The sequence below is a fragment of the Pararge aegeria genome, chromosome 19 (genome assembly GCF_905163445.1).
Source record: "Pararge aegeria chromosome 19, ilParAegt1.1, whole genome shotgun sequence".
NCBI lineage: Eukaryota > Metazoa > Arthropoda > Insecta > Lepidoptera > Nymphalidae > Pararge > Pararge aegeria.
In genome coordinates this window covers 6189908-6212819 of record NC_053198.1, presented here as the reverse complement: position 1 = coordinate 6212819, position 22912 = coordinate 6189908, and the positions used below count along the sequence as shown (strand labels likewise).

The window sequence follows — 22912 nt, the reverse complement described above, 5'->3', positions numbered from 1 at the left end:
TATGTTTGCAGAAAATGTATGGTAGTTACTGATTTGGTTAAAACGCCACAAAAACAAAATAATATAAAACTAATATGAGTTTCTAACAACATTAAACCATGATATAAAGGCTGAAAGAATCCGGATGAAATTTTGTTAAGTGATAGATTCTAGTCTGGACTCTGGAACAGCACATAGGCTTCTTGATATCCCGAAAAAGTTTACGGTTCCCATGAGATAGATTTGGTTTTGTTTTTCACAGAGGAGAAGAGTGATATTTTTTGCACAGTGTTAGTTAGGGATCAGGGCATAATATAGGCATACATAAAGTTATCAATAATTTGCATTAAGGATTCGAAACCCCATCTCTGTATGTATCAAATATCCGTGTAATGTGCGAAGTGCGAAGGTTTTACTAAAGTGATTTCATAAACACAAAATAAAATACCCAACATGAACTTTTAAATATTTATTAATATAGCTTTATTTTAAGTAATTAAATAAGACAGTTAAATACAAATTTCATGCAATTTACGATCATAATTTATTGTATTTAATAGCCACATACATACAAACTTCACAATTTGTTTTATTTTTATTTTATAGGCATCCAATATTTTCATTAAAGGCACATTTTTAAAATCTTTACAACTACTCTCGCGTTTGTCGTCGATATCACGATTGCACACGATAGGATTTTCAGTCTGAAAAAAAAACCATAAATAAATAAATCGATCAATATAGGACCTCCCTAGCGTAGTGGTGAGCGCCGTGCATTTAAGTGGGACGTCCTGGTTTCAATCCCCGGCAGATTGCAATTGGAGAATTTATCACTTATAAAATCTTTCTGGTCTTGCCTGGTTAGAGGATTTGGCCGTGGCTGTTTACTGAAAAAGACGTGCCACCAAGTGATTTAGTGTTCCGGTACGATGACGCGTATTCTCCAACAGGCTAGCCCGTTACTATCTTAGACCTCCCTTCTAAGATTGCAAACAGTGGAATAAAAAAAAAAACATTAAATTGTGAGGGGAAAAAAAAAACATCAAATAAATTCGAAATAAAATCCATACAAAATTTGCCCGACCTCGGTCTTCCCACGCTGGGCAGTCCTGCAATAACCAAAAGAGTAATAGCAGGATCGGACTGATCGAACCGGTGTCACTTGTGCAGTCTAGCCAATAAGAATAGTCGTTCACAGTCTGTTAGAGAACAAAGCAGGTGTCGCCCAACGAGGTGGAGAGACAAGATCAAGAGAGTCGCTGGAAGTCGCTGGAAACAAGCAGGCCATGACCATGAATTTTGAAACTCCTTTTAAAAACGCCTTCTTGCCTCCTTATCTGGCTATGGAGGTTGACACCATACCGGTTGACATGATCATAAAATATCAAAAAATTAAATAGCATAGAAAACGTTAATTCAAAATAATTTGAAGGCCTACTGGAGCAGTGGTCAGCGGCCCTGTTTTCTGAACCCAAGGCTGTGGGTTCGATTTCCACTACTGGAAAATGTTTGTGTGATGAACATGAATGTTATTCAGTGTTTTCTGTATATTATTCATAAAAATATTCATCAGTCATCTTAATACCTACGTAGCACAAACTACGCTTATTTTGGGGCTACATGGCGATGTGTGTACTGTCGTAGTATATAAATTTATTTATTTATTTTATTAAAACTAGCTAACCCGTGCTAGTTCGTCTGCACCAAATCGGTTATTACCAGAAAACACAAATAAAATGACATTTTCTAAAAATTTATCCTAGCTGGATCGATTTATCGCCCCGAAATCCCCTGTATATTAAATTTCATGAAAATCGTTGGAGCTGATTCCGAGATTCCAATTATATATATACAAGAATTGCTCGTTTAAAGATGTAAGATAAAGAATACGATGGAAATCGACTTGGCACATAAATTGTAACGAACGATACAAGCTCAAAGGGTTTGAATATCGTACTAATAAAATAAAACATACCTTTAGAAGTCAATTTTCACTGCTGCTTCGACTTCGTCATCGGGGAAAAAAAATGTTTTCTTCTTTTTTACGTATGTAGAGTTAAACTCATCTCTGTTAAAGAAGAAATAACGTTAAATTGACAGCCTTCAATTCGTTTTGATTAAGCTATTTCAAATACATTACATTACTAAGTATAAAAGTAATGACAACATTTAACAACCACCCTTTTGCTACTTAATAAACACATATATAAATCTTATTTAGAATTAATAACAATAAGTGGAGAACTAAATTAGTGACATATGCATATCGTCTGCGAAAGGTGCAGAAGTCATTTGTGGGATTGAGTATACGCGTTTATAATATGATTCCTAAGGTAATTTTGGACCTACCAATGTATAAGTTTGAAGAATGTGTTAAAACACATTTATTACAGCGAAGTTATTATAACACTGATGAATTTCTTAATGACAAGGTTGCTTGGAAGCATCCGGCTCCGCTTTCATCTCTCACAACATTGAAAATGAATTTTAAAATATAAAATGTAAATTGTTGATATTGGAAAAGAGCAACTGCTGAGTTTCTTGCCGGCTTCTTCTCGGTAGTCTGCCTTCCGAACCGGTGGTAGAGTCACTACACAGACAGACTTCACGTTTGAAAAGTGCTTATATTAGGCCTACTTGAAATAAATGAATTTTTAATTGCGAATTTTGAACTGGGTGAAGACATTTTGTTCGTCGGATGTGTGAATGGCACTCATAAACGGCTGACCCGATATCAATAGGCAGGCAGATTAGGTCATAGATTAACATGATAACCTGTACAGTTAGATAATATAATTTTATTCCCGAGGAAAAAATCAACATCAAGCTGCGCCAGGTAGGTCGACGAAGAAAGAGAGGTTCGTCTTCAAAGTCAAAAGTCAAAGTCAATTATTTCTTTATTCAAATAGGCACATATATGGCACTTTTGATGCGTACATTACATGTAAAATATAACATAGAAGTGAGTTGATGGCGATAACTAAATTCGTCAACTTAAAACTAAAGCTACGAGGGTTCCAAAAGCGCCCTAAGAAGAACCCTACAACAAATTGAGCCGGATGTTTTCTTTTTTTTTGTTATCACCATCTCACATTGTCTTCACGCCTAAGCAAACAATCAAGTCGATTTTTGGCATAGAGTTAGTAAAGTAGTAGGTATCCGTGGTGCCAGTAAAACATAACGGTACGTACTTTAATTAACGCGGGTGAAACCATGGACAATAGCTAGTATATATTCTAAAAATACAGCAGGCAATGGCTATTTGCTTCTATAAAGACTTTTACCCAAAAAATTACTCCCAACTGTGCCTCTAGTTCTGCAAAACTAATCAATCGTATATATCATAATCGTATAATACAAATATATGCAATTAATAAAGAACTAATACATAAAACTTCTAAGTTAAAAATAAAGCAACAAAACAAAACAAAACTATTTTTATTATCAACTAAAGTAATTTAATCATGTTTTGCAGAACCATGCACTTACGATAGAATAATTTAGAGTGACTCCCTCCTTTTAAATATGTGCCAAATTCCGGATAAGTTTTTGTAAAACGTGTACTTTTCGTTATTCCTTAAAATATACATAACAAAAAAATTAAGGTGAATCGTTTAGTACATCATTGTTTGTATGATAATAAGTATTTTGATACCACAAAGGGTTTTACTGTTTCATTTGCATCAGGGGTACGCTAATGTCCTATGTTGGATACAAGCTACCAGTGACGTAACAATGTGGCAAGACGGGTAAAAAAATACAACGTACGCGGGAATGGAGCCTTTCATATTATACGAAGACCCTGCCATTAATACAAATTCATTAAAATTTACTACTTGTTTATCAAATTTTATTTATTGTATTTATTGAAGGGGTCTGTCCTAGGTAAGGACCATTCGACACTATAATTTTATTTAAGTAATTTACTAAGTATACACAAAGATAAAACCAAGAGACTGTATCACGATTCGAACGCATTTGTAGAGAATACATAACTCTGCAGTTTCCACAGATCATCCTGTGTCATTAAACGAAAGTTTTTTAAGTTAGTTCATATTTTCGCTAATAAATATTTAAAAGTGCCGCCCGGAAGATTCTCGCTATCAAAGAAATCCACTATGTTAAGTCTGAAGAGAACGAAAAACAAAACATTTTAAATAACCAATAAATAGTCTTTGTTGTACTTTAGGAAAGGTTTCTTTTAACAGAAACTAAACATTGGTTGACCTTTCTTTCATTTGGAATTTGCCAAGCGACTCCCTAACAGCATAGTTTACGCCACTGCAAGCTAGCTTCGAATATTTTATCAAAAACAGTCAAAAATTTTACTTAAGAAATTAAAAAATAAGGTATTATGAAATACATTTTTCTTTGCAATTGCACGATTCACCCTAATTTTTTTTACTTAATTTAACAAATACAATGGTGTTAAGTAAGAGCATAGTCCGCAAAATGATATTTGCAGGGGGTAACCTGTCGCATAATGAACTTGAAGACGTTCGAGAGCACATTGTACTTTGCAACGTCTATCCCGTATTGAAATATACTATTTGCACAATAGCCGGACATCGGGGCCACACATGTTTGATATAATAGAAGTGCTAACATCCATGTCTGCTTTTGGCTGCCCGGTTTTAACTTCCTATCTGACAATGGAATCAATGTACGGTTCCGTTTTGGAGTCAAATTCTTCTCAGGTGTTCGGTTTGGTATGTCTTCTAACGTTAACTCTTTTAGCAATGCTTCATTTAGTTCCTGCGACGAGTCAAATCTGAACATTTTCATGCAATTTACTACTCTTGAATGTAACAGATGGAAATTATTATAATTTATTGTAAAGTAACTTGCATGTCTTACCGTTTATCAAAGAAGGCAAGTGGTGAGGTCTCTGATGAATACCCTGTGGTGCTGGATGGCTGCAATAATAAAAAAAAGTGTTAAAGCAAGTAGGCCCAAAACATTTTAATAAATGGGCATTTTTATATTATCAGAATTTTACAAATCGGGCTTCCTGAGATACGATACAAACTATTGAAACAAACTTTGTAGAGGTCCCCACATTACAAAACTAGATGGCACCACAAAAATCCTGCATCGCGCTAGCGAAGTATTCACCATGAATGCCTAAATATACAACTACCAAATATTAATGGTCCCCGAGCACGATCACCCGCGCGGAGGAAGATCTTCCTATTGTTAAGGTCGAGCGTATCACCATAGCTCCCGTACAACTTTATTGTTCGCAGATCTCAGATTGTTCAGAGAGCTTGGAGAATAGATAGATGTATCGGTCCACAAGTCCCAAGAAATGAAATAGCAACTCAACATCAGAAAAGCAGGATTAGTGGAGCCACCTAGGTGGACAGACAACATAAACTGATTTAGTTATTCTCCAAAACATCTTATATGCAATAAGATGTTTTGGGGAATACCTACAAGAGATTTATGTCTAGCGGAGGAAATCCATTGGTCCAATGACCAAAATGGCTTCCGACAGTAGCCGATAGAGACAGTTTACCCACTCAAAGTTGAGATTTCACCAGGAACGACCAGAGAGAGATATACTAAATACTATATGCTCTATTGTATTTGTATCTCTGTGAATTTGTGTATGTACAATTAAAGGGTAATGTTTGTGTATGTACAATAAGGTAAAACCCCATTAAATGGGTAAGGTTTTAACACCCAACTGCACAGAATGTGGTGTGGTGGAAGACGAAAGTTTGTAACGGTGGAATAGCAAAGCACTCACATTGTTCTCCTTGTCTTCGGTATCGGACGACGTTCGCCGGTTCTTGCATAGCTGCGGCTGGCACCGGCAAGTCGAGTCACAACCTTTGTCTGATTTGACGCAACCGCACATCTTTGTAGAGCACTGCCCGCGGCACGTGCAGTGGGGCGAGCCATCGCTGCCACGCTTCACTGCCCGTGTCGTGGTCGTGTCGACCGTCGTGTCGGCTTGTGTGAAGTTCATCGTCAAACGTGAACGGTGGGCCTAGAACAATAGAGTATTCTATGAAAAAAAGGCGTACGGGGTTTTTTATTTAAACAACTTTATTGAATAATATAGGAAACACACACATTCCACATTTGAAATTAATTAATTATATATATTGGACTGACAAAAATGCTGTCGTGCTCGCTCTTGACACGATTTGAACTCGCAAATACCTAGTACGACAACACTGTACGTGAAAGCATGCCATTACCTGTATACGTTTGAAGAGTGGGGTGGCTCTCCAATCCGGATCCTTGTCATTATCTTCATCATCTTCTTCCTCCTCGTCCGTGGGAATATATTCAATTTTCTTCACCACGTCGTTCTCTTTCTTGGAACGCTTTTTGACATTTTTGTTCGCATTCCGGAGCTCTTCCAACTCGTCAACTAACTTTTTCTACAAAAACAATTGAGTATAGTTTTAGGAGCTAGATGATAAATACAGTAAGCGGAGGTCACGCACGCCGTCAGGTTTAAAATGCGTCCTTAAGTTTTTGTGCGCGACCAATAACAAGCATGTTCGAACGCCCGCTTTTTGTGATCGGACGCACGCTCGACGCAAACTTGAACGCCTTGCCGAAAAGAGTTTCGGCTTTACCGACACTTTCATCACTTTTTCCTAAGACATTAGATGTCAAAATACAAAAGGAAGGAGTCACAATATTGTATATATATATCAGTGTTGCGGGTAGATTTAGGTTTTTATTTAACTTAGATCCGTAATCTAAGTAAGCTACAATTTGTATGGAATTTAAATGACGCCATCTAGTTGCAACACTGGGAAATAGTATTACACTATTTCATTCGTTAATTCTTAATGATAATAAAAATAAAATATTGAAAACGCACGTCCAGCAATAACTTTTACTTTACAGAAAGAAACCGTCACAATTCAAAAAATTCAAAATTCATTTATTTCAACTAAGCACTCTTCCACCGGTTTGGAAGGCAGATTCTACCGAGAAGAAGCCGGCAAGAAACTTTGCAGTTGCTATTTTCCAACATATAGGTAGACTAAGCTACCTATTGTCCTGAAAGATCCGGCAATTCGTACGTAATAACATCGTCGCGTTTACGTGATACGTCTAGTAGAGGCGTCTAAGATTGATGAACAAACTTACATTCTCCTGCTCGACCGTTTCAAGCCGGTCTTGTTGCACTTGTATCATGTTCTGCAGGTGCTTGCACGCTTCGCTGCGGTCACCACGCCCCACCATACCCCGTTGCAGCGCCACCAACGCACTTATCTAATAAAGTTTTTTTTTTATTATAGGCCCAAATAGTTTACTTAACACTTATTATTAAAAATTTTAAAATAAGATTTTCGTGGTTAATCAACATTTCTTAAATAAAGTTTAACCGGTACATACTCACCATGATAATATTTTTGGATTTGTCGATATTTCTCGTTCCGTCGTGACCACGATCCATGCAACTGGGTCGAAATATCGACGAATCCAAAAATATTATCGTGGTATGTACCTGTTGAGCTATATTTAAGAAAGAAAAATCAAACGATACAAGATGTGAAGTTCTTTTAACAAAAAAAAAATCGATTTAAAGTAAATGATTTTGCATAAAAAAAATGCCTTTGCCAGTAGGATGATAAATTATTTGTGCTAAATTTCATCCAAATTTGTTTCACCGTTCAATCGAATAACAAACATACATCCAAACTTTCGCTTTTATACTATTACTTTAGATTCTAGTCTTCGTAAAAACTATTACGAACACTTACCTTTTGTTCATTCTCCGATTTCATCGAAGCCAGGCGCTGATCGTATTCAATCTTGCAATTCTCAAAATCAACCATGAGCCTGTCATACGACTCTTTGATCTCCTCGTAGCGGGCCTGGTAGCCCTTCTCGCTCTGATTGCTCAGCTCCCGTTTCGCTTCCACCAATAGCTCGAACATGCATTTTAGAGCAACTTTGGATTCCATCATTGACTGTATATTGTCCCATTGCGTGCGTGATTTGTTCTCTACAATTATAAAAAGGAGCATTTTACTAGATAATACAGGGTCAAAATGTCCCACAACTAGATAAAGCTTCTTTTTATATAGCGGGAAGAATTGAGAGCTTAGACACACCACTGCTTTTCACTTACACTGCTCCGTTAAAACAGAGAAATTATTGACAGTAAACGTCCCAGAAATTTAACCGAGGGGCATCCAAGGAAAAAACTGTGGGTGTAAGGAAGGTGCTAAATAAATCATGCCAGGTACACCAATGACAAGATGCTCTTAAGCACTGTAAGAAATTCTTGAGGGTCCTCGTGAATTTCTTGAAGTGAGTGAGAGTGATAAAAACCGAATGACGTCCACAGCTGGACATGGCTGGGTCTTTTGTAGGGTTCTCTAAACTTCACCATCCTAAGCACGGCCAAAGCCTATCTGGTCCATCAGACCAGAGCAAATTGATTCCCACTTTTCATTAAACCTTCCTATCACTTATCAGATGTCAGCACTCCAGGTCAACATGGAATACCAAAGCTGTATACCTTGATCAGCGGTAAGAATCTTCTGCTGTAGGTCGGATATCTGCGCCTTCCGCAGCGCCAGATCAACTTCGAGCTCGGCAATCTTGTTTCTGTTGACTTCGTCGTCCGATTTGTTGTGAAGCGTCTCAATTTGCTTAGTTATCCATGCCCTGAATCCGATTAATAATAAACTCACGTTAAGTTCATACATATTTCAAAGCCCTATATTGCCCCCTTAAGGAGGTTAATTTTCAATATGCCAAATTTCAACCCTATCTGTCGAGTGAGTTTAGCTGGGCGTAGATAGATCAGTCAGTCAGTCAGTCACATATATGACGGCCGATTGGCGGTGTGGTTGGCGATCCTGCTTTCCGATTCCAAGGCTGAAGGTTTTATTACAATTGGGAAATGTTTGTGATAAACTTGAATGTTTTTCTGTGTCTATGTATTATTTGCATATTTATAAGTATTTATGTACATTAATCGTAAAAATATTAATGAGTTATCTTAGTACCCATAGCACAGGCTACGCTTTCATTGCTAGAGGCGGGGCTATAGGGCGATGAGTATATTCTGGTGGTATATTTAGTGACTAGCTGAGACCCCTAAGTATAACCTTGCACAATATCTGCTCGGCCTGCTGCTACCTGTCGGTCTCCTAACAGAACGAGAAGGGTTTAGGCCGTAGTCCACCAAGCTGCAGATTGGTGAACTTCACATACCTTTGAGAACATTATGTTGAACTCTCAGGCATGCAGGTTTCATCACGTTGTTTTACTTCACCGTTAAAACAAGTGATATTTAATTGCTTAAAATGCACATAACTAAAAAAGTTAGTTATAATTCTGTAACTTCTTTTTTCTTTGGTGTACAATAAACGTGTATTCATTCATTCAAAACGAGAACGTGCCGGGGTTTCGAACTCGACCCCCCCAAAGTTGAAGTAATAACCAGAAGTAGTACCTAGTATAGTAGTAATAATTACCTGTACTCCATAAGCTCATACAAGGACTTCTCAGCTTCAACGATACTGAGGTGAACTTCGAGCTCTTGTTCGATGTATTGTTGTATAGCGCCCGTCTTTACATTTCCCTTTGCGTTACGTTTCATAGCTGTCTGCTTTTGTCTATCTAGGGCTTCCTAGAACAGGGAATAGACTTTAACACACGGTCATCTGCAGAATCTAGTGGTAGTAGGTAGAGCTTTTTGTGATTTTTTTCCTCAGGGAAACGGCAATATTTATAACCTCGCACAGTTTTATCAACTCTACCAAAATTTGCTCACGTGTGGAAATAATATCCAATTTTTATAAATTCAAAATGCTTTTAAATATTTTTTTTTGGATTTGAACCTGCGACTCAGGCATTCGCGGCCCGAGCGCTTTGACCACTAAGCTATGGTTTTTTTGTCTGGTTTGTGTTTTGTATGGTTTGTTGAATTTATAAGTATTTTGTATTAAATGTAAGCTTATAGAAAAGTCCTATTATAGTATAAAGGACTACGTAAACGATAAAAAAAACTTGGCTGTATATTATTGCTCCTACCACGTTGCTCTTCTAATAATTTAAAATGACATTGTGAGATGGTGATAACAAAAAAAAAACACCCGGCTAAGTTTGTTGTGGGCTTCTTCTTAGACCAGGACGCGTTTGGAACCATCGTAGCTTTAGTTTTAAGTTTACGAATGTGGTTATCGCCATCATCTCACTACCGTGTAATTCTTATGTACGCATCAAAAGTGCCACCTATGGGCCTATTTGAATAAAGATATTTTGACTTTGACTTTGCATATACTAGTTGGAGGTAAAAATAATATTAAAGCTTATAAAAATAATATCCAAATAATATTATACGGGGGTTAACTTCTCATTTTCCGTTCCGTGCTTTGGCAGATGGACACGTAAATTTTATCACTTGTCAGGGGACTTTATCAGGGGATAGAAATCTCTAGCAGCTACTCTAGCAGTGCAGGTGGGCCATAAGCTCGGTCCGTCAATTTAATAATTGATTAAATTGACGGACCGAGCTTACGTACGAGATACATACGAGTTACGTTACGTATCTATAAGAACGGAAAAAAAAAACATGTCTATTGTATTTAATAGCCCCCTTAAACTTTAATTTACGTACCGACGGACGGACGGTCTGCGGAGTCTTAGTAATAGGGTCTCGTTTTAACCTTTGCAACCTATTACTAAAAACAACCCTTAAACAATCGTCGTCATACCTTCAATCTCTTGTTTACAGCCACTGCCTCCTCCATCTTGCGTTTGAGCACATTCTGTTGCTTAGCGTGCAAGGACTCCATCTTCGCCATGGCCGTGACTCGTTTGCGATCTTCGTTACGTAGCCGTAACATCGCACGCTCGTTATCGGCCTTCCATTTGCGGAACTTCTCACTCTCCTCGCGCATTTGACGAATTATCTTAACCTAAAACAAAAATTATATTTTATTATTACGGAACTATAATACTCGACCGGCCACGATGAAAGTTATTTTTAAGTTACTTCTATGGAATGATCTTTTATGTTTTTGCAAAAATAAACTTAAAAAAACATTAATATGTATGTGAAAAAAGACCGACACACGCATCGTACCTACACTACGCTACACGTACCTAATAAATACCTAATACCTACCTACGTGCAGCTTGTGGGTGTCATATACACAGAGGGCTTATAACGACCTACGCATACAATACAATAATGGCTTCAGAGTATTGTTGGGGCTGCCGAGATTCTGCAGTGCATCACAAATGTTTGCGGAGATGTTTGCGGATGTTGATGACTTCTACGCAATCATGAGATAAAGATCTGCATCAATGATGAGCAGAATGCGTGGAAGCTCCAACAATATTTTGAAAATATTAACCAATAAATGGGAAAATCCCTTTATGGAGCACTGGGTTGGTGCACACTCACACACCAGGTGCACAAGAGGGTATTTACCTTAGTTAAGAGATTCAATCTATTTACTAATTCTAATTATTATTTTTTTATATATTTGGCCAATTTTAGTTTATAATATAGTAAATAAGACAATTGTTATTGTTGTAGCTATGGATTTTTATCTGAATTAAACGTTATTATCATTATTTATTATTATTAATAAAGTGACCAGAGTCACTTGAATTTAATTCTGCATGTGATGTTCGGGTATGTGTACCTGATTTCTTTCAGTAAAAACTAAAGCAGTTCTTCACTCGAAAAATATTAGCTTTCAGCTTCACAGATAAGTTTCAGAGACAGTAAATAATGTACATCTAAAGCATGAGAAATATTATTCCGTTTTAAATTTACATATTGTATATATATTATCCCTCATTACTCCCCTGAACATAAGTCCAAAATATTACTAGATTATATTCTTAGTTTTTACCTTCGTAGCCTTCATGGCTTTAAGCTCAGCATTCAAGGCAGCCATCTTCGACTCGTTCTTCTCCTTTGTCTTTATAATACTGGCTTGTTGCTGGCACTTCTTCTTGAGCTCCGATATTTGGGATTCCAATTCAGTCACTTTGTTGCGACGTTCGTCGTGCGATGGGTCCTTGGTCTGGAGGAAAAAAAAACAGTTTATATATTTTTTTTATGGCGACATTCTGTTTATCATCATCGTAATATCAAATTTATTTATTTAACGAAGATCTAAAACTCGCCTACTCTGTTACCAAAAACTATCACGAAAAACGGTTGTTTTTAAAATACTATTTCCGAATCTACACTGCCCATTGGATATCACCTACATAGAGGAGCAGACCCTTAAAATAAATACAGCCAAGGATTCCTTCACCTGGGTCACCTGCAAACGTTACTCAGAGCACACGAATTATTATTCGATTGGAAAATTATTTCTAACAGGCCTTAATCGTTTTTAAACTATATTGCCTAATATGCTCTTAAACAACTATTGTTAGTCGTTGTTAAAACAGAAATGTATGACTTAGTATTTCCATTGTGAAGTTTTCGTGTTACGGCCACTGGGAGCTTTTTTTTATAGTTAATATATATATTTTTTAATGTTTATAGACGAGCGCTTGACTGCAATCACACCTGATGGTAAGTGATAATGTAGCCTAAGGAGGAGCGCGCTTGCCTAGAAGATGCCTATTCACTCTTGATTTTAAGGTACTCATATTGTAGGCACTGGGGAAGATGAAAGCTGGAAGAGCATTCCAGATCCTAGCGGTGCGGATCATAAACGAAGACGCAAGCGCTTCGTACGCGTCCGCGGTATATCGACCACGTAGGGATGCAGATCCTTACGGTGCCTCGCGGTTCGATGGTAAAAAGGCGAGGGGGAACTAGATCAAATAGTTCTTGAGCACACTCTCCGAAATATATCCTATGGAATACCGAAAGGCAGGCAACCTTGCAACGATGTTAATAATTGATGAACCAAGCAGCTAGCCCACCTGATGGTAGGTGGTTGTAGATGTGAAGCCTCATATGCCTGTAATTACGACAGCACCCACTTCCTTCAGACCGGAATACAGCATTGAGACAATGCTGCTTAGCGGCAGAAATAAGCATGGCGGTAGAACTTACCTGGACGAGCATGGTCACAAATAAATATATAAATATACTACGACAATACACACAGCGCCATCTAGCCTCAAAGTAAGCGTAGCTTGTGTTATGGGTACTAAGATAGCTGATGAATATCTTTGTGAATATAATACACATAAATACTTATAATACATAGATAAACACCCAGACACCGAGAAACATTCCTGTTCATCACACAAACTTTTTCCTGTTGTGGGAATCGAACCCATTAGCTTAGACGCAGAAAGCAGGGTCGCTGCCCACTGCGCCAACCGGCTGTCAAAAAAGCTCTACCAGTACTGAAACTTCTTCGTATAGGGCATTTTTAGTGACTTGTTATTAAAATTTCCATGGGATACCTTGGTCTGTTTTAAAAGCTGCATAAGCTTCTCTTTCTCTTTCTCCAACTGTGAGATCCGTTCTTCATTCTCTCTCAGATTGTTATTGCTGTCCACCATCTCTTGGTTGTGAGCTCTGATAGCTTGGACCACGGACGCCTTGATGGCTATGGCCCGATTGAGCTCTTGCAGTTCCTGGTTCAGCGCCACCTTAAATGGAAAATTTAATTATATTTACACATTAGTTTTCTGCGTATTATTAAAATAATTTCATCAACTTGTTGATCTATCCATTGCTACTACAATATAATACCGATTTTAGAGCCACAATAACAGTGCATAGTTGAATACATGAAGTATCATCATCATCATATCAACCCATTACAGGGCATGGGTCGAATTCAACAATGAGAAGGGTTCAGGCCGCGTGGCCCAGTGCGGATTGATGGAGTTCGTAGCGGTCTCCACATTACAGAACTAGATGGCGCCACAAATATCCTGCATCGCGCTAGCGAAGTGTTCACTAAGAATGCCTATATATACAACGTCCAAAACTGAATGTTTGGACCTCGGTCCCCGAGCACGGTCACTCGCTCGGAGGATGATTATCCTATTGTTACGGTCGAGCGTATCACCACAAATTCGTACGCCTTTGAGAACATTATAGAGGTTCCCCACGATGTTTTCCTTCACCGTTGAAGCAAGTGATATTTTAATTACTAAAAACGCACATAGCTTAGAAATGTTTGAGGTGCGTGCTGGGATTCGAACTCGGCCCCCCAAAAGCGGTGTAGCCGAATTCCTACCCACTGTAATTACGATGGCACCCACTCACATGAAGCTTTTTTTTGTCTATAGACGACGAATGACGGCGCTTGACTGCAATCACACCTGATGGTAAGCTATGATGCAGCCTAAGGTGGAGCAAGCTTGCCTGGAAGATGCCTATTCACTCTCGATTTGAAGGTACTCATATTGTAGGTACAATAGCGGTGCGGATCAGATGCGAAGCGCTTCGTACGCGTCCTCGTTATATCGAACACCTAGGGATGCAGATCCTTACGGTGACTCACGGTTCGATGGTAAAAAGGAGAGTGCGATGTGAGGTGTTAAAGTAGGTAAATATATGAAAGTCAGTCATTTACCTGTCCCATGGCTCTTTTCTCTTCTTCCATAACAGCCTGGTCTTCATTTAGCATCACCTCTTCCTCGCCTTTTTCACTGTCACCGTCATTCTTCACGAACGACAACTTGATCTCATGGTCTATTAAATCCTCCTCTGTCTTCATATTGACAGACTGTAAGTCTTCTAAACGCGTCTTTATATCCTTTAGGTAATCCATAACATTTGTCTTTTGTCCGTTATCGTCATTTATAAAGTCTGTGGTACTCAAATTCTCTATGGTCTGGTTGCATTGTTCAGTCAATTCGTTTAGTTTACGTTCAATTTTGTCTTTGGCCATTTCAGCTAGTAGTGCCTTTTCACACAAGTTTGTGTTTTCTATTAGCATATTCCCGAGGTGCTCAGTAACCTGTTTGTGTTTTTTTAGTAATTCAGCGTACTTGGATTTCTCTCTTTCGAGTTGTTCTTGTAACTGTTCATTGTTCTCCTCATTGACTGTAGGTGATTTACCAATTAATTGTAGCCTAAGATCGTTCACTAATTTATTTAACCTGAAAAAATATTTTTATATAAAAATGGGAACTAATTTGTCTTCTATGTGCATTGAAAACTTCGCAGGACTCTCACACCTGGTAGTAAGTGATGATGCAGTCTAAGACGGTAGTGGGCTAGTATTGTATTGTAGTCATACCCCTAATCGTTTTCTACGCGGCATCGCACCGGAACACTAACTCGCTTAGCGGCACGTCTTTATCGATAGGGTGGCTAGCCACGGCCAAAGCCTCCCACCAGACCGGACAAGACCAAATTCTGAAATTAAAAATTTCCAAAATTGTCCGTTCCGGGAATCGACCCCGGGACCTCCTACTTAAATTCACAGCACTTACCGTTGCGCCATACATTTTGTACAAACCACCGTCAACCTTACTGTGTGAGTAAAACGCGGTTCCCCATAAGAATTTAAAAAAGGGTTCCGTACGAAGGTACAATGTGTAACACTACATATTATTAACATTAATAAGATCGAGCAAAAACAAACCTTTACCTTACAATACTTTATTTATCTCTTACCTAAGGATCTCCGCCGCTCTGGCGTCTTGGTTGATGATGGGCTTATTACGAATGCGTCTAGCGCGGTCCGCGTACCGGAGCGTGGATACTGTTTCGTCTAAATTATAATCGGCCGGACTCACGCACGCTACCATTAGCGTTAAGGAATTACCACCGAGGCTGTCTGTAATGAAATATTAAAAAAAAAATTACAAAAAAAACTGACTTTGTTAAAAACTAAAAAAGGTGGAAATAAATATTTTCTACAACATATTCAAGTCGTTTGCAAGTACAATGTAAAATTGCTAAGTATATTCTTTGTATACTGTTCCCTTCCCCCTCAGTCCTCGTGCGTGTTGTCAGTGATGACCTATGCTTATGAAACATGGTCGCTGTCTATGGGCCTCATATGAAGGCTCAGAGTCACTCAACGGACGATGGAGAGAGTTATATGCTCGATCAAATCAGAAATGAGGAGATCCGTAGAAGAACCAGAGTTACCGACATAGCTCAACATAGCAGCACATAGGTCGGAGGATCTGCTTTCCGAACCGGTGGTAGAGTCACACGTTTGTGTGACTCTACCACCGGTAGACCACCATGTTTATGCATACTTGACGTTTCAAAAGTGCTTATAAAGTAGGCCTACTTGAAATAAATGAATTTGAATTTGAATTTGAATTTGAATTTGGAGAACGGATAGACGTTGGGGTCCCAAGGTACTGGAACGACAGCCCCGCACTGGTAAGCGCAGCGTTGGTCGACCCTCAACGAGGTGTACAGACGACATCAAGCGGAGCCACTTGACACGAGCGGTACAAAACCGTCAAAACCGAATTTCGAACTCCCTTCAAAAGATCTATGTCCAGAAGTGGACGTCGTCTGTGTTTATTACGTTTTATTCCAAATGACGTGGAAACAAACTTTTCCTGCTATATAAGGCAGCCTATGCTACTCTCAATTATTTTCATTAACTCTATGCCAAAAATCAAGTCAATTATATAGTCAATCAAGGTAATAATAATAATATCTTTATTGATAGATTGTAAGTAGGTACACCAAAGTGTCGTATAGTCAATTTGTATTGTGCAATTTACAATCAGCCACACAATGGCATGCAATGGTTTACATTAAATTCTACCGCAGTAAACAATATTTATTGTCAAATTTATTACATGTTATAGTCTAGGAATACACACGTCATTATTAAATTTTAATTCAAAAAATTGTTTCATGTCATAAAGATTGTACACATCAAGCCATTTAAATAATTTAATTTTAAATTGAATAATTGCTAATGATTTCATATAATTAGGTATTTTATTACACATCATACCACATTTTTTTATCAAAATACTTAGTTTTTGGCAGGTAGTTTAGTTTGGTAACTCGGTTAGACCGTAAAGTTGGGACAAACAAACAAATACACACTCTCGCATTTTTAATGTTAGTATTGATTGAAAAAAAGATAGTCATATTACCTTGTAAGAGCCTTGTAAGTTTACTATCTCTGTAACTAATAAAACTCCTGTTGGTGCCATCTCCCAATGCTGATATAACATTACCCAGGGCCAGTAGACCCTGGTTGATCTTCACACCCTCTTTCAAGCGTTCTCCAACTGCTTTCGTCTTCTTGATCCGCTCTGAACCAGCCAGATCGACAAGATGAAACTTAGACGTCGTTGCTAGGTTTCTGTAACAATAATGTACATGTATACTAGTATGTATAATGTAGATATATACAAATATATATGTTTGTGTTAGTTTTAGTTTTATTTGTTCTGTTTTACAGTTTATTTGGATTTTTTTATTTAAATTTTTTATTTAAATTTACTCTAGTTATAGTAATAACGCAACGGGCGTCGCGGTTGTTTGCTCAGTCTGATACTGGTGCAGACTGAAAATCAGCGCTGAGCATTGTTGCACAGAAATAGTGCACAGCATAAGGCTGAGTTCGCGGCCATTTGCCATATTGTTAATATTAATTGATAATCATTTAGTTAATAATCTTGTATTAACAATAGTGTATCGGGCAATTTATTATTATTACATAGTTTTCACAGAGGAAGGTTGCGGTTTTCGGTCACCTACAGAGAGGTTGATCCTTTTGGAAAAATTCATTAGTATCATCGTATCAACACATTACCGGCTCACTACAGAACACGGGTCTCATCCCACAATGATAAGTGTTTAGGCCGTAACCGTAGTGTGTATTTTCGTATTATATTTATTATTATTTTTAGTTTTTATTTTACCGATCATAGAGTACCTAAAATAGCTTAATTACCTATACCAGGTAACAGAGTATTCCTATTTTAAGTAATGTAATATATTTTATTAGATTTTTTACTTAAACTAATATGGGTAAAGCCTCAGTTAATTAAAGCGCAGCTAGTAGATAAATATAAATACTTTGAGTTAACAAGATGACGATAAGTTTACATACTTATCAGTCCGGCTCTCCTTTGCTATAATGATAGTAAAGACAGCGTGGCTTCTACTTGATGCTTGATTCATAGCGGTTGATCCAGTTACTCGACCGGTAGATCCCTGCTCAAGTGCCATCATGGTATCCATAGTTGTTGTTACTGGTAGTTCAGTTATACCTGAAAATAACTTTTATTACACTTGAACCAATAAATACCTAACGGGTCGTAAGGCTGGTTAGGTAAATATTATAATGAGTGAATCCCACACTTTGTTTCTTTCCGTGCTGTAAATCCAAACGACGATTGCAGCACAAGTCATAATTTTAATGTTAAGGATTACTTAAACGATAAAAAAGCTTGGGTGTGAATTGCTCTAGCTTCATAGCTCAAGTATAAATTTACTGTCAGATGGTGATAATAAAAAAAAATTACCCGGCTAAATTTGTTGTGGGCTCTTCTTAGACCAAGTGCGCGTTTGGACCCCTCGTAGCTTTAGGTTTAAGTTCGCGAACGAACTTATCACCATCCCCTTACAATTATGTAAACATATATGTATGAACGCTTCATAAGTGCCTGTGATAGGCCTACATGAATAAAGAAATTTTGATTTTTTTTTAAGCTATTTACACAAACATACTTTATCTATTGCTGAAAACTGCATTAAAATCTGTTGCATAGTTTAAAAGATCTAAGCGTACAAATGGTGGAAGCAAATTTGTTTTATAATAAGACGTGAACATAAAGATCACATTTGCCATACCCTAATAACAACTTAGGATTTATGAAATATCAGAACTGTGGTATACAATACTAATAAAAATATAAATACATTAACAACCATTAGATTTTGTCCAATGTTTTCTGTACACCTGATGCTACACATATATTTTTATTTTTTATTTATTTGGGACAGAAAACAATTACATATGACAACAATAGCTCTTAAATTTAACAAAATCCACAACACTATCCACATAATATTGTAAGGAGCAGTAGGGCAATACAATGTAGATACAAGTAACACTTATCACTTTCATAGTGACAGATAATATTAATTGTAGGTACCTAAAGTACCTAATCAAAAATTAAAATTAGCTGGCATAGCTATTAGCATTAACTTAATGCAAAAAAAAAAAATCTCTAGTGCTACTAAAAAAGATACAAAACAAAAAAAAAAACAACAAAGGAATAGAAAAACTAATTGATTGATTCATATAAAAGAAAGGAAAGAAAGAGAACACACATTTAATTTAGAAGACTAAATGACCAAGCAGAGAAAATAATATCAATAAATATTAAGTTTTTGGAAATAATACGAATATAAGACAAATATTTCAATTAGCTTGAAGAGCTTTTTTAATACATACACATATGTGTAGCATATACAACTTGTTATAATTAATAAAGATTCAATACCTGGCAGAACAACCCCTTTGTTGATGTCTTCTCTTATTTCTATAATACTGTGTCCCCGCTCCTTGCCTGAGAGCAAGTCGAAGCATTGCTCCTGGTACAGCTCCATGAATGATACACTCACTTTGAAAATAAATTTATCATTGTGTGCATCTATGTAATCAAATATGTCTGCAACTGCTTGAGGAATTACACCTATAAAGATAAACCTTAAATTGATTAATATATTCACATGTTGGACTACCTCACAAAGGATTTTTATTCCAAGGTGTAAAACAAAACCCTACATTGCATTATTTAATCTTAATAATGATAATGATTAAGATTAAAGAAAAATACCAAAAAACGCACAGAATGACATACTCAGTAATATTCCCAATGGCATCCTTCAATGGCCATGATTTCACATCATATTTAAATGACCAAACTTCATCAGGTGTGACACCTTGGCTGTGGTTGCCCTATCATTGTTGTTAAGCAATTAAACGTACAACATAGCATAGAAGAAACAGTGTGAGTGTGTGTTAACTTAACAGGTTAGCCCGCTACCATCTTAGACTGCATTATCACATACCAACAGTTGAGATTGCAGTCAAGGTCTAGCTTTTAGTGGATTAAAAAAATAATACTTAAATCATGAATCTACGTGCCTCTGAAAGTACGCTAAGCTGTCGATCTCATCCCATTAGACGATGAGGGAATAGAGAGGGCAACTGTGTTTGAGCATTTTGGGTATTGACTACCATGGCTGAAGTTTGTAAGGGAAACTGTATGTGTGTATCCCATACAGCATAATATCCCTTATTAAAACAGACAGAAGTCATACCTAGTTTAGTGGAATCCCCATCAGATCCGGAATAATTTGTACCCATTGTGTATGTTTTTCCTGAGCCAGTTTGACCATAGGCTAGTATTGTTACATTATAACCTGAAATAATTGTTAAAACATTAATAAAAATAGAAACCAAAGGAGTTTTATGACTGAACAAGTTAATCTCAGTCTAATAAGAAAATTCGAATACTAAAAACATCCTAGCTATTATACATTTTGAAAAAATATATAAAGCACTTCATTAGAAGTAATGGAATCTATTTAACTTATCACTAAAGGTGCAAAAATATGCAAGTTCATCTTTGGGTGACATATTTCTTTTGCTTTCAAAATAAACTAGTGATAATATTTCTATTTCACAAATCTTTTTGTACCCTTTTATACAAAAATAAAACAAACACCATATTTTAAGTTATGTTTTATGTTATATTTGTAAAAGTAGATGTAAATAATGCATTTAAATCTTAAGAAAGTGTTAACCAATAAGTAGTGACAAGTAGTATACAATAGGTGTGCATCAATTGTAACCATTTGTCGGATGAATGTTAATAAAATGTATAAGTCAATGGACTTTCATACTGTAGTCTGATACGTAAGCATGTAAGGGAAGTCTGAGCTTGAATTGTAGATTATATGAACCTTAAATCAAGGTAAATAAATTCAATTTTACTTTGACATGATAGCTAAGAGTATTAATAGTCACCACCACCCTTAAATTATGAGTGTACTAATGTTATGGATACTATTGTAGAGGCAAAGATTAAAATTCAGAGCAAATATACCTTGAGTAAGCATTTTTTCGAAAATTCATACTGAAATTGATAGTGAAACTTGGTTTTATAGCCTACAAATAATAACACACTCACTAATTGAATATTTAGTAAAACACAAAATTTCAGGCAGCTGCTAAACAATATGCTAATAGTTATTCTAAGTGGACCAGTCTCTGGCATCCAGTTGTGTGCACTGCATACATGCATACAGGCATTGCATACCCTACCCTCAGAGTCTATTAGGGTTTTAGAAACAATAGAATCAAACACTACAACACCGATTCTTGACTAACTAGCAGCGGTGTGTGTGTGTATTTCATAAGTGTAATAAAACACTGCTTTACCTAAACATTTTGTAAAACCTGTAAGGTTTTATATTGTTGCTTTGTTGATGCATTCCCTGGTCAAAAACATTTTGCACGCCCCTGCTGGCATCAGCTATTACATAGTATTGGGAATTATATGATCTAGTTGTAATGGAGCCATCCAACCAATTGCATTAGTTCCAAAATATTTATCCAATATAGGTGGGTATACCAAATCTAGTGTTCCAAAATTGGCCTTTAACCTGTCTTCCCACCCCAATCAAAACACATCAAGTTTCTTCTTTTAAATAAAGCTATATAGATAGCACTATTAAAACATGATACCAAATAACTACATTCATAAACTTAAAACTAAAACTCTGAGAGAGAGAGAGAGAGAGAGAGAGATATGGAGAGAGGTACCCAATAGTGGCACTCATTAATAAAGCTGATGTCTATTATTAATGCATTTCATGTGAATGTTTAGCGACCCATTACCAGCCAACTACAGCACACCAGTCTCTTTGCAGAATAAGAATAATTAAAACCCAAAGTCCACCATGCTGTGCAAGTGTGGATTGGTAGACTTAAAATGGTCTTTGAGAATATTATGGAGGACCCTCATGCATGTTTTTCTCCTCACTAAAAGCAATTGGTACTAAAATGCACTTAATTTAAAAAACTGATGACAGGGATATTCTTCGTATCTGTTTGCATTAAAAAAAAATAGATTGATATGTTATCATGCATAGCAAATTATCAGTTGTGTTTAGAGTAACCAAGATACGCTGGAACACAGCATAGGTTTCATAAGAAGGTTGCTGATATTAAAAAGAAATGTTCTATTCGTACCTTGAAACAGCTTGCCTATGAGTCCTTTAACAGCTGTGTCATAAAATTCCTGCTGATTGATGTGCTGAGCGAATACATAGTTGTATGTAAAACACAGGTCTTTTATCTGCACTTGAGGCTCACCGGCCACAACTTCGATACACTCATCACATCCCCGGTCAGTCTCATTTTGCATCAAAGGCCTTATCCTCAGGGCGACCTGTACAGTATCTATCGTGCTCTTGGTTTCCGGGTCAGTCATTATGATCAAAATCTAGTTTATCTTGGCTAAAATTAATCCTATTTCTTAATTCTCACCTACCGGACTATTTTTCATGTCTTTCCATTGATGGCCGTTACTCAGGAAAACGTCAAGTGAGTGTTTTTTTTTTATTATTTAATGAGATAAAAACAAGCCAGTACCGATGTTTTCTAAAAACATATTTTAATCATTGGTTTATTGTTACTTTTTAATTTAATTATTTACGGGTTCTGTATGATAAAAGTTACAAAAAGTTATTTTTAGCAAACACGACTTTGGGAACACATTTAATGTAAGTGTTTTATACCTTGCACCGAATCCTTTTCGTTTTATTACATTAAACACTAACACTACAATGATGTATTTCTATTAGTTCGATCACACTCATTTAATTCAATCATTTAGCAGGAAAATTAAATAATTCTAATTATTTTAAATGCAAACGGCTGAAAACAACGTTGTTATATTTAAAATGTCAATGTTGCCATCATGGATCCTTATTGCCATAACCAAAAAGGCGCAAAAGAGAATATGAGCACTCCGCTATAAATTC

The 22912-nt window shown here is 36.8% G+C and overlaps 1 protein-coding gene across 1 annotated transcript; it reads right to left on the bottom strand.

The window, feature by feature from the left end:
• Positions 1 to 433: 433 nt before the first annotated feature.
• LOC120632018 (chromosome-associated kinesin KIF4) lies at positions 434 to 22817 on the bottom strand. Its single transcript, XM_039901766.1, has 20 exons — positions 22667 to 22817; positions 22119 to 22529; positions 20183 to 20284; positions 19360 to 19551; positions 17961 to 18120; positions 16996 to 17207; positions 15536 to 15698; positions 14487 to 15015; positions 13363 to 13551; positions 11838 to 12011; positions 10686 to 10889; positions 9444 to 9598; positions 8480 to 8628; positions 7716 to 7960; positions 7099 to 7224; positions 6189 to 6374; positions 5732 to 5974; positions 4837 to 4895; positions 1955 to 2047; positions 434 to 683 (listed from the first exon to the last, which is right to left on the bottom strand). Exons 2-19 carry the CDS (start codon positions 22357 to 22359, stop codon positions 1957 to 1959), a joined length of 3420 nt encoding a protein of 1139 aa, XP_039757700.1. The 5' UTR covers positions 22360 to 22529; positions 22667 to 22817; the 3' UTR covers positions 434 to 683; positions 1955 to 1956.
• Positions 22818 to 22912: the final 95 nt, after the last annotated feature.

What these genes read in the sequence shown, in the direction of transcription:
- LOC120632018 (XM_039901766.1), bottom strand. Translation starts at nt 22,359, where the DNA reads ATGACTGACCCGGAAACCAAGAGCACGATAGATACTGTACAGGTCGCC. An exon ending in AAGCCATGAAGGCTACGAAG is followed by an intron (nt 10,890 to 11,837) that starts GTAAAAACTAAG and finishes TTTTTGTTTTAG; the next exon opens with GTTAAGATAATTCGTCAAAT. An exon ending in AAACGGTCGAGCAGGAGAAT is followed by an intron (nt 6,375 to 7,098) that starts GTAAGTTTGTTC and finishes TTGTTTTTGTAG; the next exon opens with AAAAAGTTAGTTGACGAGTT.